The sequence below is a fragment of the Clavelina lepadiformis genome, chromosome 6, assembly GCF_947623445.1.
Source record: "Clavelina lepadiformis chromosome 6, kaClaLepa1.1, whole genome shotgun sequence".
Classification (NCBI taxonomy): Eukaryota; Metazoa; Chordata; class Ascidiacea; order Aplousobranchia; family Clavelinidae; genus Clavelina; species Clavelina lepadiformis.
The window spans coordinates 15,859,671-15,876,504 of NC_135245.1; the positions used below are offsets into that span (position 1 = coordinate 15,859,671).

Consider the following 16,834-nt stretch of genomic DNA (forward strand, 5'->3'; position numbering starts at 1 on the left):
CCCCGTCTGTTGCTATTACAAAAAAATGCTAGTCAATTACAAACAAAAAGTAGGCCTACAGTTCGTGACCTGGACTCGAAAAAGTCAAACTAGAATGAATTTATAAATATTTGAGTTTAATATAACACAGCCTTGCAATTAGTAATTCATCAAAACACAATATGTTGCAGTTATGAAGACTACATATTTATTTTATGTCATTACCTTTAATTTGGCTCGACAACGTAGCAGCTAGGGTGCCGGGTTTACAGTGATGCAAACCTATTTTCGAAAATCCAAGAATAAGGCATGAACGACGCATTGACTTGTTTACTAGGGTAAACTGTGTGAACAGCTTCGAATTAGCTAACATAAAATGTAAGTTAAAACACAAAAATAAATATTGCATCTCTCAGAAAAACGCACGAAAACAACCTCGTTCACTGGAGGTCGTGCGGAAACATCTGTGTAAACCCTTTCCTCAGTCTGAGGACAAAGATCTCGATACGATACCATAACTGCTCCAAACGTAATACCTACATATTATTGTACCATGTATGTTTTCCGTATTTTGTCTTGGCCGTGGCGATTGGTACCAGCGCATCCGACGTCGCCACGTTATGGACTATCTACTTTATTTCTTTTTGCTTTGCTGATTTCCATACTTTTTGCGTTAATTAATGTTGATTGCTTTGCTTTATATATTGCTCCCCGTTGGAAATTCTGATTGGCACAAAGTTACCGTACTTTTTCCACGTGTTGGCCCTTAGTTACTTTGTTTCTGCGAAAGTGCTGCCGAGAACGACACTCAACCTCAAAGAGTTAAACAAACTAAGTTTTCCTTAGGAGACAACTGCATAGGTTGGCATCAAGCTGAAGCGGATTAAATCGATTTTGGTATTATTTGTATATTTTTCAAAACATAAGCATCCAAGTCATAATTATTAGTGATGTCATGGAACTCTGACAAATCAAAAGAAGTAATTGCATTAAATATAGTATCTTTTAAAGTTGCATGATTTCGAAAGTTAATTTCTAAAAACTTAAGTACATCAAGCAATGTTTGATTAGGTTTAAGCAATGTCTCATACTCATTGCACTGTAAGATAGAAATTAATGAATTAATTCATCAGGAGTGAAATTACTTGATGGCAATTCTGTTGTACTTTCTGCGTGTTTTTTCCTAGAGTAAACAATCCAACTTATTGCAATTGATTTCAGAAATTTGGAACCTATTACTACACCATTCAATATTAGTAACTTATAATACAACATTACACTTTTATTACATTAAATGTTGCGCTGAATCATAAAAATATCTACCTGAGGAAAAGATGAAACAATTTTCTTGTGGCTTCAAGTGATTTTGCATCGATCTGCATTTGGGCCAAAATAATGAGCAATTCTAGATATGCCATCTATACTTAACTCAGTCAACAACTCAGATCCATGAGGTATGGTGGCAAAGATATTACTAAAGTAGCCTAATCAACCGCTTCTTTCGTCAAACCATCTGGTGATGCACATACCTCAGCCCACATATTTTTAATTGTTTTTCTGGAATACTTCTTAGAGGAAAAGCCTTAAAAAAATAATGTTAGTTGGTGAAAAATCCTGTATTTGGCATACATACAAATTTATTTTGCTAAACATGTAAACTTATAAAAATATAAAAAACCTTAAGGTAGCAGTTCTTACCTAAATAACCACGATGCTTAACCTTTTGATGGACTCTTAAAACCTCGCTAACTTTTAAATTTTTCATCACAGTATTCACACCTAATCGGTAAGATGCAAAAGTAAACTCATTCAATGCATCCAATCTTCTATTTTCCTGGAGTGAGAGATAGTTTTTAAATAATATAAAGCTTTAAGTATTATATACTTAAAAAATCTATGCTTGTAGCTTCAGCCTATCTTAATTCTTAACTTACTGAAAGAGATCATTAGCTTGCAAAGCAAAAGATGATACAGGCTTGATTCTGCTGCACTCTTCATCGTCAACAACGATTTCAACGAAATATTCGGCAGTAAGTGCTGGTGCAGACGACATGTTGGTAACTGAAAGGAGCTGCTACACACGTTTGAATTGTCAAAACAACGTAAACAGCAACTTCAATTCTTAGTAATTGATGAACGAGTCATGGGAATGTGTAAAACATTTCGCCACGACTGGCGAAGTGTAGGGGGAATAAGTGTACGCAACCATGCATGACGCGGGAGAAACAAAACTTTCTCTTCTCATAAAAAAGAATGAAACGAGGAGGAAGTAGTTTCCCATCATGTTCTTTATATCTTTTGTCAAAGTGTACTTTACAATTTGCAGCCTTTTTAGACATTAAAAGTTAGCATCTAGCCTAAACAAAGTTAATCTTGTAACACTAACCTAGGCTAGCCTAACTTAATTAACCAAATAAAATTTCTTACTTTTCCCTATAAAACATTTCTTTTTTCTATCTCCTATTTTAGAATCCCTCATAGATGATATAAAGTTTGTTAATTCTTCACGATTCTGCCTTTCCTGAGGTGTCATGGCCAGATCCGATCTACGAATCGAAAATAATGCTGGCATTTTCCCTTGTTGTTTTCCTTTTTTGTGTATCCAGCTGCATAAAGGTACGCAACAGTGTGTAACAGGCATAATTATTTATTACTTAGCTTATGACTTACGAGTCTTAACAAAACTGCATTAAAAACTATGACAAATTCTTATTGACTGAAGTATCGTTGTGCGCTGCTGAGCAAGAACATAGAAGCAATCAAGCGTGACAAACATCACAACGTCATTATGGAAAATGGAGTTGCACTATAGCAGGGGCGGGCAGCCGGGCAACCACTTCGGTCGGCGGGCCTGATATGAGAAAATGAAGTACTTGGCGGGCCGGATTCCTGATTCGATACATTAATTATGTATTTATCCACCTATGCAAGTAATAAATCGTATTTAATGTAAACTTTAAGTTTTAAGCATAGAGACCAAAATCAGTATTTCATGAATTTATTAACGAATAATGTACTTCAATAGCAGAATAATGTGGCCGCAGGCCGCCATTATCATGTAAGACCGGAAACTGTCTGCGGGCCGCTCAAAACCCCGTCGCGGGCCGAGTCCGGCCCGCGGGCCCTATGTTGCCCGCCCCTGCACTATAGAGTACTTTGCTTAAGGACTTCTGCAATTTTGCGGCACTGTACTGTCCCGCATGGGCCCTGGCATAGGCTAATGTAAATGAAACTTATGTGGTTTAGTACCTCCCAGTGGTGGTATTCAGCCGGTTCTTGCAATTTTAATGACCTCCGTGAATCGGTTGTTAACAAGCGTATGTATATAGGCCTATGTGTATATCGGCCCCGGGTCAATATGGCGTGCTGGTAGTGAGATAACCAGATGTTAAAATATTTGAATCCTACCACTGGTATGCTACCTCCCACAAGTTTTAAACTACCAGTCAATTAAATAATTATCTCGTAAAGTTACACCATTTACAAGTTTAGTTGGTAAGATTTGAAGAGCTTACTAGGCTATGCTTATAGGCAAGTGTAGAGGGCAGAAGCTATAGGCGAGCCTAGGGTTTTGCAAACTTTTTAGTTCAAATGATATTTTTGTCTCTTACAAAATCATAAATGACACAATCCACCAAAGTACAGTAACAGTAGTCTACAGTAATAAAAGAATCAAGTAATGGAAACAGTAAAATGAATAAAAAGTTAACAAAAACAAGTCATTTTATAAAAATTGAATTTGTTTTACGACCCCAAATTTACATTTTGCTATCCCAAACAGGGTCAAGGCCCAGTGTGGGAAGCCCTGGCCTAGCCTGCATGGTATGGCATGCCGGTGAATAATGCCATGATTTGTTTTGGGTAAGGAAAGCAGACGACAATTCACCAGAGCTCTAAAGATTTTGCTCATTTGATCCATTTTCCAAACTGCTGTAACCTATACACGTTATCTGATGCGCGCACATGTGTTAAAATGTTGGTGTTTATGTCCTATATATCTACTTATACATTTAACTGCATAAGTAATTGGATTGGTTCTCATTTGTAATAAAATATATTTGTATATACAGTAAATGAATGACTTTTCTGGACCTTGGATAGCTTCGTTAGATCTTAGATTAGTAGTTTAATTATTCCAAGCAGTCGTTAAAGCAAAGATTGTGCGTGTTTGTTAGTGTTTGGCACATTACCTGAAGAATATTTGGAAATGTTTCAAATGGAAGGGCTCACAGTGAGCGATGCTGATCCGTTTCCCACTTTTGAAACAGAAGGTATATAGTTAATTATCAAAGGTTCACCATTTTAATGCTAAAATAAATATATATATATACAGTAGATAAATAACAGTTTAGCCCATACATCCATAGGAGCTAAACTGTAGATTATTTTCATTTACTTAACTATTTTCACGCCTGGGTGTGCATATATAGTATATATACACACAGTATTGCATACACTTACGTACGGCTATTTCTCTTTATAATTGACCTTGCCTTTTACTACTCATATATATATATATATCTGTATATATATACAGTCAGACTTCGTTAATGCAGACCACTTTGTTTCGTCATAAAATATCGGTTTAGCGAGGTATTCAGATTATCGGAAAGCGAAAAATCAATCCAATTCAAAGTACCGAGTTTATGGTTTGACAGCAACAAAATAATAATTTTATTTTTGTGTGATCCAACCCAACATTAACATCCAACATTATTATACGTAGATAATCAGCTATTGTTTTCGTCAATTAACTACTGTATCTATGACAATCGTGAATTAATTTCGCTTCACTCTGAATAATCCGGTTTGTCGGATTTTATTGCTATTGATTTAGCGCATTTGTTCCAAAACTTTTGTGTCGGAGTTGGACAGCTGGTTTTCTGGATTAAAGTAGTAAAATGAATAGGAAGAAATCTGTTCTTGGCAGTTTTGTGTCGGATAATGGAGATTTTGGTTGTTCAGGGTTCGGATTAACGAGTTCTGACTGTACTCATGTTAGTAAGAAGTTAAATTCGAAATGCGATATTCAGCTGGTGATTTTGTCATGTATCCAGTTACAAATAAGTCTGGTTTGAAGCAAGTGCGAGGTTCGAGAAAGTATGTTTTAAAATATTTTGCTTTATTGTAACCAACAGGTAGAAATATGAGTTAACTGTATTTGTGCTCCAAATATCCATGGGTTATTATTGTTTTATACAGGTGTAGTACATGCATTCTTTAAAAGCTTCAATTATGAACATGCGTAAATTAATTATGATACATTGTGATTAAATTGTAAGTTGTCACAATAAAATCAAAATGTTTTTGTGGTTGGTTGAATTTGCCAGGAATGTAATGTTGAGAAAGGGACAAATAAACGTTAACTTTTGTCAGTAGTAAGAGTTTTGCCAAACATCCAGAACTCCGAAAAGGGGGTGATTTCATAAAAAAGGTTGAAGACGACTGGTTTAGACTCGTAAGGGCTAAGGCCTATAACATGGATTTTCACTGTCTTCATATAAAAGCTGCATAAAGATAAAACACAGTGTAGTATATTTAATCTAAATCATTTTGCCCTTATCACACTTTATTGGATTAGTGTGGTTTCTAGAGTAGTGAAATGGCATCACACGAATGAATGAATTTAGTACCGTTATAAATGTAATTAACTTGCTCCTACATACTAATGATAATACGGTGCTGCAACCCCTCCAGTTTGTATGAAGTCTCTGCAATGTCTGTAAAGTCTCGGTTGCCTGTTACCCTTTTGTTGTTAGTGTTATGTAATGTCCAGTATCATGGTATATAAATATCAGAAAGTGTTTTAAAAATGCATATTTCTAAGACCGTAGGCCTTATTTTTTCATATATGCACATTTATGAAGGCAAGCCAAAGGCCAAAAAGAAGACCGAGAAGACCACTAAAGGTTCATATACCGAAGGCAGCGGCCGGAGTTCAAAATTTAAAAGCAGACCTTTTTGGGAAGAAGAAGACTTTGGCCCGCCTCAATATCAGGAGGTTGCAACTGATGGAAGTGGTAATGATTAAACTCATTTCACAGATCTATTTATGCTCATATATTTGACCACAAGTTTAAATTTAATGATTTTGACTAAGTTTGATAATTAATTGATTGTTTTCTTGATGTGTCCACGTTTACTTGTCATAGACAAACACATGGAGCATAGAGTTTTAAAGTAGTTGATACTTATGATAATTAAGCGAAGAATTCAATTTTTTTTGTTAAAGTCCCGAGAAAGTATGTGAAGTCTACGTTCAAAATAAGAAACTGTGACATTTTAAATGCAAACATTGCCGGTCAAGGACCTGTTGACATGGAGACCTCTTATCAGAGTAAGTAATAATATTGATGCCTATACCCACATTTTATGTCATGGCTTTTTAACGAACAGAACACTTGCGCTTATGCTTAACAAATTTCTGCAGGATATCAGCCTGGATCAAAAAAATCTAATTTGAAGGTTTCCGGTGGTGAATTTAACCAAACAACTCTTGGTGGGGATGCAACGTATAAAAACGACAGTTCGGTAATTGGTGCAGGTAAGAAAGGACAAGACCTTACATTACTGGTAGTGGTATATAATTGTTACTTGGTCTGATAGAATTATGATGACAAAATGTCAAGCTGTACGTAACAGTGTCGTGTTTTCAATGATTGTTAGTTCAACATTATTTACGCCTTTTTACAAATTTTAATCATACTTTGTTATGAAAATGTACAACAATTGTCAATGGAAGGAATTCAACATTTTACAGGTACAGGTGCAGGTGTTGGAACAGTGCCTGGATTAATAGACATTGACAAAGTTCAACCACCGTTTAGCCCAGAGTCATATATTGTCAAGTTATTGCAGACGAAAATTTCGTCTGAAAACCTTGTGAAACTTCTAGAAAAGAAATATGGTGTTGTGCGACTGGCTCATTCTATACCAAAATCTGCCAACAAAAGAGAGGAAATGATCCATACTCTTTTAAAAATTGCTGATATGGAAGAGGTTTGTTGAGCTTGGTTTGCTGATGCTTTAATCGTATTGTTTTCATACAACAGTCAACCTCCTAAAAACATGAGCTTAACAGACAAGTGTGTACAGTCAGGCCTCGTTTATTTGAACAACTTTGTATCATTGAAAAATGCAGGTATATATCCTGCTAATTGAAAGTATCCGATAAGAATTGTTGATTATGTGAAGACAATTGGCTATGAATTGTTGTAGTAAACTGTACACATTTAATCACAATCATTGCATAGGCCAGGGGTCACCAAACTACGGCCCATGGGCCAGATCCGGCCTGCTTCACTGAATCACAATTATCTTATTGTATGGCAGCCTGTTGAACAAAGTTGGAATTTGGATTTTGAATTATAATTCGCTGATGACAATTCTTTGCTATAAGTTGAAGTTTCTTTTACTTTTTCTTTAGATGGAAGGTTGATACATTGTGTGGCATGGCTCAGCTCTTCCTGATTTGCTTACAAGTGCCTTGCAACGCTTTTTGTTTACTTTGTGGTGTAACTGTAAATCTTATTCGTGATATTCTTTAGTTTAATGTAACCTGAGGGCTGCAGTTAACAGCCTGACCAGAGTTACTTGCAAATCTTAGTATTTTTTCACTTACTACTAGACCTTGTTTGTTCCCATTATTTTTTCCAAGTGTTTATTAATGTTTTTAATGGTAGGAAAACCTATGGTTATAATAGTGATTTAACATCAATGAAACCTTTTAGTGATTTAACATCAAAAAACTTCTTATAATTTATGTGACACATCTATCAGAACTTTATTTAAGTTCATAAATCTAAATCATATCATTTCTTTTTCGTCAAAGTGCTCAAAGCTAAGTGGCAAGTACTTAATGCTAGACATATAAAAGTGCTAAATGCGTAAAGCTTAATGATGTGTAAAGCACTGTTAGTACAGCATTGTTGAAATTTTATGTTAGTTCAATGACAATCTGAAACTTTCAATGACAATCTGAAATGCATTTTCTTTATGTCTATCGTTTGTTCAGATAATCATTTTAGCATTATGTGATCTCAATTTTTGTTTAAAAGATATGTTTCACAATTTGTCGCACTGTTTGGTGACTTTATACCCTTTAAAGTGTAAAGCTAGTGAAACTGGACAGTCAGGTAAGGTTTGTTTGTCTGTTGGTGGTCACAGTTTTGGTAACTGGCGTTTTAAACTAATTTAACCTTTATAAATATTGTCTTCATCCAATTATGCATGCACTGTACGTCATAGAAGTGATGAAACAGGATGTGTAAAATTTTATTACAAGAAAATAATTAGGCTGCACAATTTCAAATTAATCCCCTCCAAGGATTACATGCTCTTTGAATTCTTTTATATTTTCTTTGAATATTTTACTGTCAAAAATCAGTGGGTTAAGTGTTGGTATATTATAAAGCTTCTCAAGACTATTTCTATTTTTCTTTCAATTGCTCTTGGCTTGTTTTTTTGCCGGCATATGAATCTTGTTCTGTACTTTTTTTTGTGAAAGCTTAAAGTTTTTATTGGATGTTAATGTTAACTGTCGTACAACATCATGCACAGTTTTCAATTGTTATTTTAGTTAAGTTTGTTCAATAATTGTGCTCTTTTGTTATGTCTGGCATTGTTTGTTTGTATCTTATCTTGGCATCTTTGTTTGTTAAAATCCAGAGATGTAATATGTACCATACCTGTGATGGCGTTTAATTTCACTTTTTTCTTGTAGGAACAGGTCGTGATTAGAAACATGATCAAATACGAGTGCAGTTATTGCTATAAATTACTATTTATGATAAAGTATTACATGTGGTGATGCTTGCTACTGTTCCATTAAACCCTGACACTCATGGTCCTCAGCGAAAATCATCCCAGTCAAGTATCAAACATGACCAAATTGACAAATCACCAGTTGCAAAGGATGTGAAAGCAGAAGAGTTTGAAAAAAACAATCTTGAGCGTGGAGATGTCCAATCCAACACAATTACAAGTTACCTTGCTCAATGGACTACCTATTTTCAAACAGAAAATAATGCCTCGGACACTTTACTGGCGAAATTAAGGAACAAAGCTTTTACGGAGAGTTTACGAAGCTGTCACTTTCGTAGTGTATGTTGGAGGGTAAGTTGTCTTGTTGCACTTAACAAAGGATTAGTGTGTGAGTTTGATATACATATATATAATTATTGTTTAGGTGAATGATTATTGTCGTGAGTTAAGAATAATTATAGTGATTATTTGCATGTCACTTACGCATATTTTTTTTTGGTCTTAATATATATATAGTTTGCATGTTTTTTATGTGTAAATATGTGTATAAATATTAATATTATGCATGAATAATTTGTGTATTGTGGTTAATGTGCTTTTGAGAGAACATATTTACTGTATGTGTTGGTTAATAGTTAACATAATCATTCTCAATGTATTTATGCTCTGAAAAGGTTTTCCTTGGCTGTCTGCCAGAAGATGTTAAGCAGTGGGAGGACATTATACATAAGAGCAGGCAAGCTTATGGGAAGATAAAGTTGAGGCATGTAACCAATCCTCACTCTTCGGAAAGTGACGTACAGCTTGAAAATCCCTTGTCACAAAGTGACAATGTAAGATTCATTGCTACTTCATGCCCTTGACACTTAATAATTTCATTGGAATGATTTTACTTCTGTGAATGCCTTCCCTGTTACTATAGCTATGTAACATTTTGAAATTATTTTCCAAAAATTTAGCTACTACAGTTATGCTCAATCTTTTTTTCTTTGATAATAGTACATAAGTGTTTTTCAAACATTTTTTTAGAGCACATGGCTGCAATACTTTAAAAACAATGAACTGAAGAATATTATTGAAAGAGATGTCACAAGAACGTGAGTTATATTGCAGTTGAAAGTACCTCAGCAGTATCAACCAAAATGGAACAAACTCAACTTTTTTGCTTTTCTTTTAGCATAAATGCTACCCATATTGCTTTTAAAAGACTAAGTTGTTCACATACTGTAATTCTATTGTAGTCCAAAGCTGTTTATACATTTTTTTCAACAGTTGTCCAGAAATGGATTTTTTTCGTTCGCCTGCAGTTCGTGAGATCTTGAGAAACGTGTTGTTTTGCTATGCACGTGAAAATGACAGTCTATGCTATAGACAGGGAATGCATGAATTGCTGGGACCCCTTGTGTTTGTTTTACATTGTGATCTGCAAGGTGCGGCCCATGCAAGAGAAATAGGAACTTTACCGTAAGTGCAACATGTCGGAAATGTTAATAAAATCGTTTTATTAAAACCTTTTGAAATTGTAATAAGTAACATTTTCTTCTTTTAGAGATATTATTTCTTTACTTCTTGATGAAGACTATTTGGAACATGATGCATAGTAAGAAATTGTTTGCATATTATTTTTCAAGTAACATAACCTATTTTGCTGTCTTTATTTCCTCTAAACCAGTGGTTTTCAACCTGGGGGTTGCGACCTCCATGGGGGTCATTAACCTTTTTTCTAGGGTTCGCGAGAGCTTTCAATGTAACGATGCCTATGTATTTCGATCATTTAGTTGTTTTTATTTTGCTATTTTGAATACACAACAGCATTACATATGTTTAGCTTGAAATTTTGGAAGGGGGTCATTTGATTTGATTTGGTTGCAAAATGGGTTGCTGTATGAAAAGGTTGAAAACCACTGCTTTGAACGTCAGCTTAAGTGTTGATATCTGGGCTGAGTGTTTTTCTCTGGTGCAACCATATCTGTATTGATAGTTGATGCAAGTAGGACTTGGGATACAATGTAACTTATTTTATGAGCATTATTTTAACTGATATTCTGTTGTCATAGATTTTCTTTGTGGTATGTACTAAACCAGAGGTTCCCAACCTTTTTTGCTGCTTGTACATCTTTGTCAGGTCAAAGCATTCTTCGTACCCCCAAAAAAATTCGGATGGAATTTTTCATATATATATTGAAAAATTCCATCATTTTCATATATATATTGCTCTGTGGCCAAAGGATCTTCGTACCCATTGATGTTCAATCTCGTACCCCCAAGGGGTACGAGTACCCCCGGTTGGGAACCGCTGTACTAAACAAATGTGCATGTGCTTATAGTTGCACATTCAAGAAAAATGAATCCTTAAAAAAAATAGAATCTCGAAATATTCATATCCGAATATCCTTTTTTCGTAATTAAACGCTTGCTTTTGTTAGCACACGCACACAGACATTTTGTTGTCTCTTTGTTTTCACACCGCAAAATGTAGCGCTACATGCGTTGGTTGCCATGGTATCTGGCAGGTTAAGTCGCATTATGTCAATTTGGCAGTTGTCATCTCACTTGAACCGTTAGTAAGTTTGCAAAAGTGAAGGAAAAGAACTGTTGGGGCAAGCATTTTTAACTTCCAAATTATTCCAAAACAGTTCAATATGCATTTATTGTCCATCTTTACGATATACGCAGCAAGTGCATACAGAGGAGCAGGAAGAGGAAAACAACTTTCAGCAAACCCTGGAATAGTATTTTTTATATGTGTTTTGTTTCCTAGTTTAATGTTCTGCCAAGTTATGAACGCCACCAATGAATGGTATTCTGTGTCATGCAAATCCAAGGTTGAAGCTGAACGTGACGATGGTGATACCGCTGAAAAAGCTGCCACTCCCGCTCTGCCATTCCAACCTGTCGATGTAGGTACTTTTTTTTATAGAAGCAGCCAGTCAAAGCATTTAATTTAATTTAATAGTTTCCTGTATGTTGCATGCATCGCTAAGCTCAACTCATTCTGTCCATTGAAACATTAGCATTCAGATGGAAGTATCTTTATGCAAAAGATGTTAAGGGTGTACCATATACTGGTATGCAAAGTATGTCTGGCAATATGCAAAGTATATGCACATCTTTGTGCATGTGTTCGCAGTGACTTAAAAGCAATTATGAAGTCACAGCCTTTTTCTAATTAACATCAGGTCTATACATAACTCTTCTTGCGCTACCTTCGTCACCACTGAAGATGTTTCAAGACAAAAATGAAACGTCTCCTGCAATATTTGTTTAGACGTGTTTTATTCCTGCTTCCAGTTACCAGTTGTTCAAAATATTACGCACTGAAAGTCTCGCAGCTTCTGCTGATAACCTTACAATGTTTTCAATTTCAGAACAATGTGGGCAGCGCCCCACTTGCCATCACAAATAAGCTGACCCGGATTCACGATAAACTACTCGCACACTTTGACCTTGAACTTTATCACCACATAAGCAGGCTGGAGATTATTCCTCAAGTATATGGCCTGTGAGTTGCTATAATGGAGTGAAAGTCGATTTTTTTCTTTAACGAAATTGTGTTTTCATTTTATGATGATTTTAGACGCTGGGTCCGCCTCCTCTTCGGAAGAGAATTTGATCTTCAAGACCTTCTCGTTCTCTGGGATGCGTTATTTGCTGATAGTTCATCACTTGACCTGGTTGATTACATATTTGTTGCCATGATGCACAACATAAGACATCGACGTAAGTAAGTTTGGGATGAGTCGAAACCGAGTCTGAGTGCTCATTTTGGATTGAGGCATTTCAAAGGTTTAGAAGTTGGCATCATGCATGATCTCAGTTAAGTTATAGTAAACTTACACAGTTACTCTCACAACTAGTTTAAAATGGAATAGGTATTGGTTGCTAAATCATAAAACATAATCATTGACCGACAACAAAGAAAAAAATATATATATCGTTTTTACTCAAGTTTTACATTTCTTTACATAACCATTTAAAACTACAGTTTTGTGATAAAGAGTGTGTTCCGTACGATCTAGTGTGATAGATACCGAATCACATAGTAATAAAGTTGATGAAAGAAAATTAAATTTACAATAAAATTGGTACTCCAGCCAAGTACTTTACTCAAGTAAAACAGCTGAAAACATTCAAACTTATACTTATTCTATGAAGTTGTGTTGCCAGGCGTTGTTGTGCAAGGATGTTGCTCTTTTTATCTTGCTATGCAGTTCTTTTCATCCACAAATTTTATGTTTGGTGTAAGTAAGTGACGTCATTAATGGCGTTTGCTCGAACTTGACCGAATAATAACTTAAGGTTCATTTCATTATGATAGGAACAAAAATTTCAACTTTTGTAACCACCCTATTTTTTATTTGCTTCAATTAAAAGTTCTGAGCTTAAAATCAGCATTTGTAATTCAAAGCTCAGGCGAATACAAATCAATTTTCATGCTCCTTCGTAATTTGAGGTACGGTTATTAAGTTCGATTTGTTTGTTTCTCCAATTAGTACTGGCTGCTGACTACTGCAAGTGTATGCAACTTCTAATGAAATATCCACCCATAGAAGATATTTATGACCTGGTACACTTGGCAATGCACTACCGTGACCCTAAGGTAAACATTTGCTTTTTTTGCATCGTACGTTAATCCACTATCATGTGTTATGGCTATAGCGCAATGTACATTTAAATAAAATTTAAGTTGCTTCTAGAACCATCCTATGCCCCAACATCGTTTTCGTGCACAATTGAAAGTTTCTACGGTTCAACAACAGACTGAAGAAAAAGTTGTTGATAAGAAAAATAAAATGAACTTTCTTACCAACATCAAGTTTGACAACCCATTTGACAAGTATTGTCTTTGTGAAATGCAGAAATCTTGTGTTATAAATAATTAATACTTTTACTATAAAAAGTTCAATTTAATTTGATATCCTACTTGTACATATATTATGCAATGTCCTACTTGTACATGTACACATATTATCATGTTTATTGTCATAAAATTGATATTGATAGATTCAAAAAAGGCATTGCATCAGCAACGAAGACAAAGAAAAGCAACATATCTCCATGTAAACGAATTTTGTCTTTCACTGCAAGAAAATTATTTTAAGATATTACATATATGTTGGAAAAAATCATTTTAATAAGCAAATTCATATAAACAAATATATATACTTTATACCAGCAAATGCTAGACATCAAAAATGTATTTAAATGCAAGCAGATATGGCTTCAGAGCGCAAGGTTGTTCAAAAGAAAGAAGATAATTCAGATAAACCGAATAAAACACATGAACCAAAATACAGCAGAATGCATTCAATTTCCGGCAGTGATGAAATGAGTGCACAGGTTGGTATTTTTATGCTTTGCTGTAAAATAAAGATTTTAAAAATGACAATGTACCGGTTTAATTTATATTCGCTGGGTGCATATAAACTGGTGTACCAGTGTATTTTCAAGATTCCTTTTGTGTTTATTTAAATTTTGAATAACCACTTCTAATGCTTGTTGTACTGATGCAAAGCATTTGATGAAAAAAACTATAAAGATTGCTCGAGAACTGATGTTTTTATGAGGAATTTACGTTGGCTATACAAGAAACATCTGCGATTAAAATGGTTATTAGGAAGTCTTGCATTTGTTTGTTTGGTTTTGTATCTTATTAGATCTCTCAATATTTTGCTCGTATGATTGTCGTTTGCTCATTTGTCTGCAGCATGTTGAGTTTCTCCATCAGAAAGAAATTGAAACTGTAAAGAAACAATTGCACGATTTACATGACAAATGCTCGTTTTGTTCTGAAAAGCTTGACATTAACATTAAAGTTCTGCAAAAACACCTTTCCGTCAAGACTTCAAGAACCAACAGTACCACCGACGATATTTCCAATGCAGAAAAGCAAGGTTCTTCATCTACTATTACATTGTCAGCTGAAGAAGATACCGCACTTGTTGCATTGGCTAATCTCAAGCAAGTGAGAAATTGTTGTAATGGACTTAACGTAATTACAAATTTGCTGAAAAAACCGTGACAGGTATTGTTCAAAATGTTGCAATAAGCCTTTTAAAATAGGTGTCCAATTTGCAATAAGCAATGCTGGAGTAAGATATAGTAATGCAAAAAAATTGGAAACCTATTGCTTCACTTTGCTTATTATTGTTTGATACTTCCGTCACTAAGATAAGGTTTACTTAAGTCATTACATCCCATAACACACACTCTACTAGAGTCTGTGTAATGCTATAATTGCTGCCTATTTTTCCAAAACAACGCTAGACACAAAGTATAAATACTGCCTAAAAAATGAGTAACTTTGACATTAAAAGTTTTGAAAGATTGAACAAAGAAATTTGTTGAATTGATAGACTGGATATCAAGGATGTAAACAATGCTTTGTATCTTCCAGATACGTGATATCCTGAAAGGCGTATTGAATGTAAAAGAGCATGCTGGAAACGATAATAATCTTCAATCAACGCTTGACAACTTCCCAACTCCTCCCAGTCATACTCCAGATGAAGTGGAAGACAACAAGCTGGAGAAAGAGACAGACATGTCGGAGAAGCAACCAAGAAAAGAGTCCTGGACGGTTGTGGAGGACCTAGACAACCCTAACTAACATAGTCTTTAAACGTTGACAATAAGAGTTTGGTAATTTATGATAATGCGAGAAAGTGCGTTTGAAGTTTCAAATCTATGATATTGTTAGCGTACCCCACCACTATAGTAGAGATGTTGCTTCAAGGTGGTCATGGAAAAACATACCTAACAAACCCAAGTCTTGTTGATTTGACTCTGCAACTTGTATTTTGTATAGTTTTCTTCCAAACTTGAAATATAATTAGTTCCAGCTCGTATTTTTTTGTCACAACTGCATGCGTAATTTCTGATACTGCTGTAGTAGCAACTATATTATTGTTTATGTTTTTTTGGCAAAAAAAATTTACATAACTTAAGTAAATACTTACCTTGAGTATAGGTTTAACAAATTTTTTATCTTTTTGTAACGGCATTCACTCGAATTTTATCAAGAAAAATCATCTACTGATTAATCCATTGAAGTAATTTTTCAATTAAATGTTATTCTTGTTTTATATTATGCACTACAGGCAAGGTAAACAATGGATGAAAACTATTTATTGCAACCGTTATTTATCGGACCTACTTCTTGAAAAACATTGTTCCTAACTTCATTGTTTGTCTTTAACAACGTAATCTGTGACCATTTTCTTGTGCAAAGCAAACACCATTCCTCTTGTGCTTTATGCAGTTTGACATCGTTTTAACTGCTTTGATGCCATATCCCATATCACTTCAGATGAAAAATTCACTATAACAATGGGCTTTGCTGTCAGATGATTTATAAGGATGTTTTTTGTCACATAATTACTGTTGGCCGAAGTAGCCACAAGCCCTGTTGGAGATACCATGCATATTTCAAATAGTAGTTTCCGTAGAATACGGATTGATTTTAATTGTCCATAAAAATACCCAAGAAATATGTTATGTAATTTATGCAAAAGGTTTGCAACTTTTGCTCAAGTTCATAAATTTCGTATTTTTCGTCAATTATGTGCAATACTGATTTTATTCATTGTGTATCCAATTTTATTGAAGGTAGACTTGCCCAGTGTCATAACACATGCTACTTTCTGATTAATACGTATGCACATGATGTTATATAACAAACTGTTTGTCACCTAAAAGCTGAAATTATATTTAAATGGTCATGTAGAATGCATAAGCACTATTGTTTTATAAGTTTCTGTAAAACGAGCTTTTCCTGCAATAAAGTATCGGCTGCAATGATATTGTACGTAAATCTTGTAATTGCCATCTTTGACCACAATTAATGTTTTTTGTACTTCCTTGGGAATCGTTTAGGCATGAATCAACACACAGCTTTATCATAAAAACCAGCGTTCTCTTAAAAGTTATGTGAAATGTTTCCATTTTCACTAAACAATGGGTCTAAGTAAATCTGTAGGTTTAAGAGGGTGTTAGTAATTGTGGTATTACGACAAGTACAGTAACTGTAAGGACTAGTTCAAACCGGAGTGTATGCAATAAGAACCTATATATTTGTAACGAATATTGTACA

At 34.7% G+C, this 16,834-nt stretch overlaps 2 protein-coding genes across 3 annotated transcripts; both read left to right on the forward strand.

Moving 5' to 3' along the window:
- The first annotated feature begins 4,030 nt into the window (after positions 1-4,030).
- LOC143461797 (uncharacterized) lies at positions 4,031-8,700 on the forward strand. Of its 2 annotated transcripts, none has more exons than XM_076959680.1 (6): positions 4,031-4,250; positions 5,847-5,999; positions 6,212-6,316; positions 6,410-6,523; positions 6,740-6,978; positions 7,406-8,700. In XM_076959680.1, exons 1-6 carry the CDS (start codon positions 4,187-4,189, stop codon positions 7,415-7,417), a joined length of 687 nt encoding a protein of 228 aa, XP_076815795.1. In that variant the 5' UTR covers positions 4,031-4,186; the 3' UTR covers positions 7,418-8,700. The 2 variants fall into 2 exon arrangements, with proteins under 2 accessions (XP_076815795.1, XP_076815794.1); XM_076959679.1 differs by lacking the exon at positions 7,406-8,700 and adding an exon at positions 7,233-7,390.
- Positions 8,701-8,748: 48 nt separating this feature from the next.
- LOC143461796 (TBC1 domain family member 5-like) lies at positions 8,749-16,544 on the forward strand. Its single transcript, XM_076959677.1, has 14 exons — positions 8,749-9,093; positions 9,417-9,575; positions 9,772-9,839; positions 10,015-10,206; positions 10,292-10,342; positions 11,504-11,642; positions 12,111-12,244; positions 12,320-12,462; positions 13,236-13,342; positions 13,440-13,579; positions 13,747-13,802; positions 13,958-14,082; positions 14,450-14,707; positions 15,140-16,544. The coding sequence occupies exons 1-14, from the start codon at positions 8,788-8,790 to the stop codon at positions 15,350-15,352; spliced, it is 2,091 nt and encodes a 696-aa protein (XP_076815792.1). The 5' UTR covers positions 8,749-8,787; the 3' UTR covers positions 15,353-16,544.
- Positions 16,545-16,834: the final 290 nt, after the last annotated feature.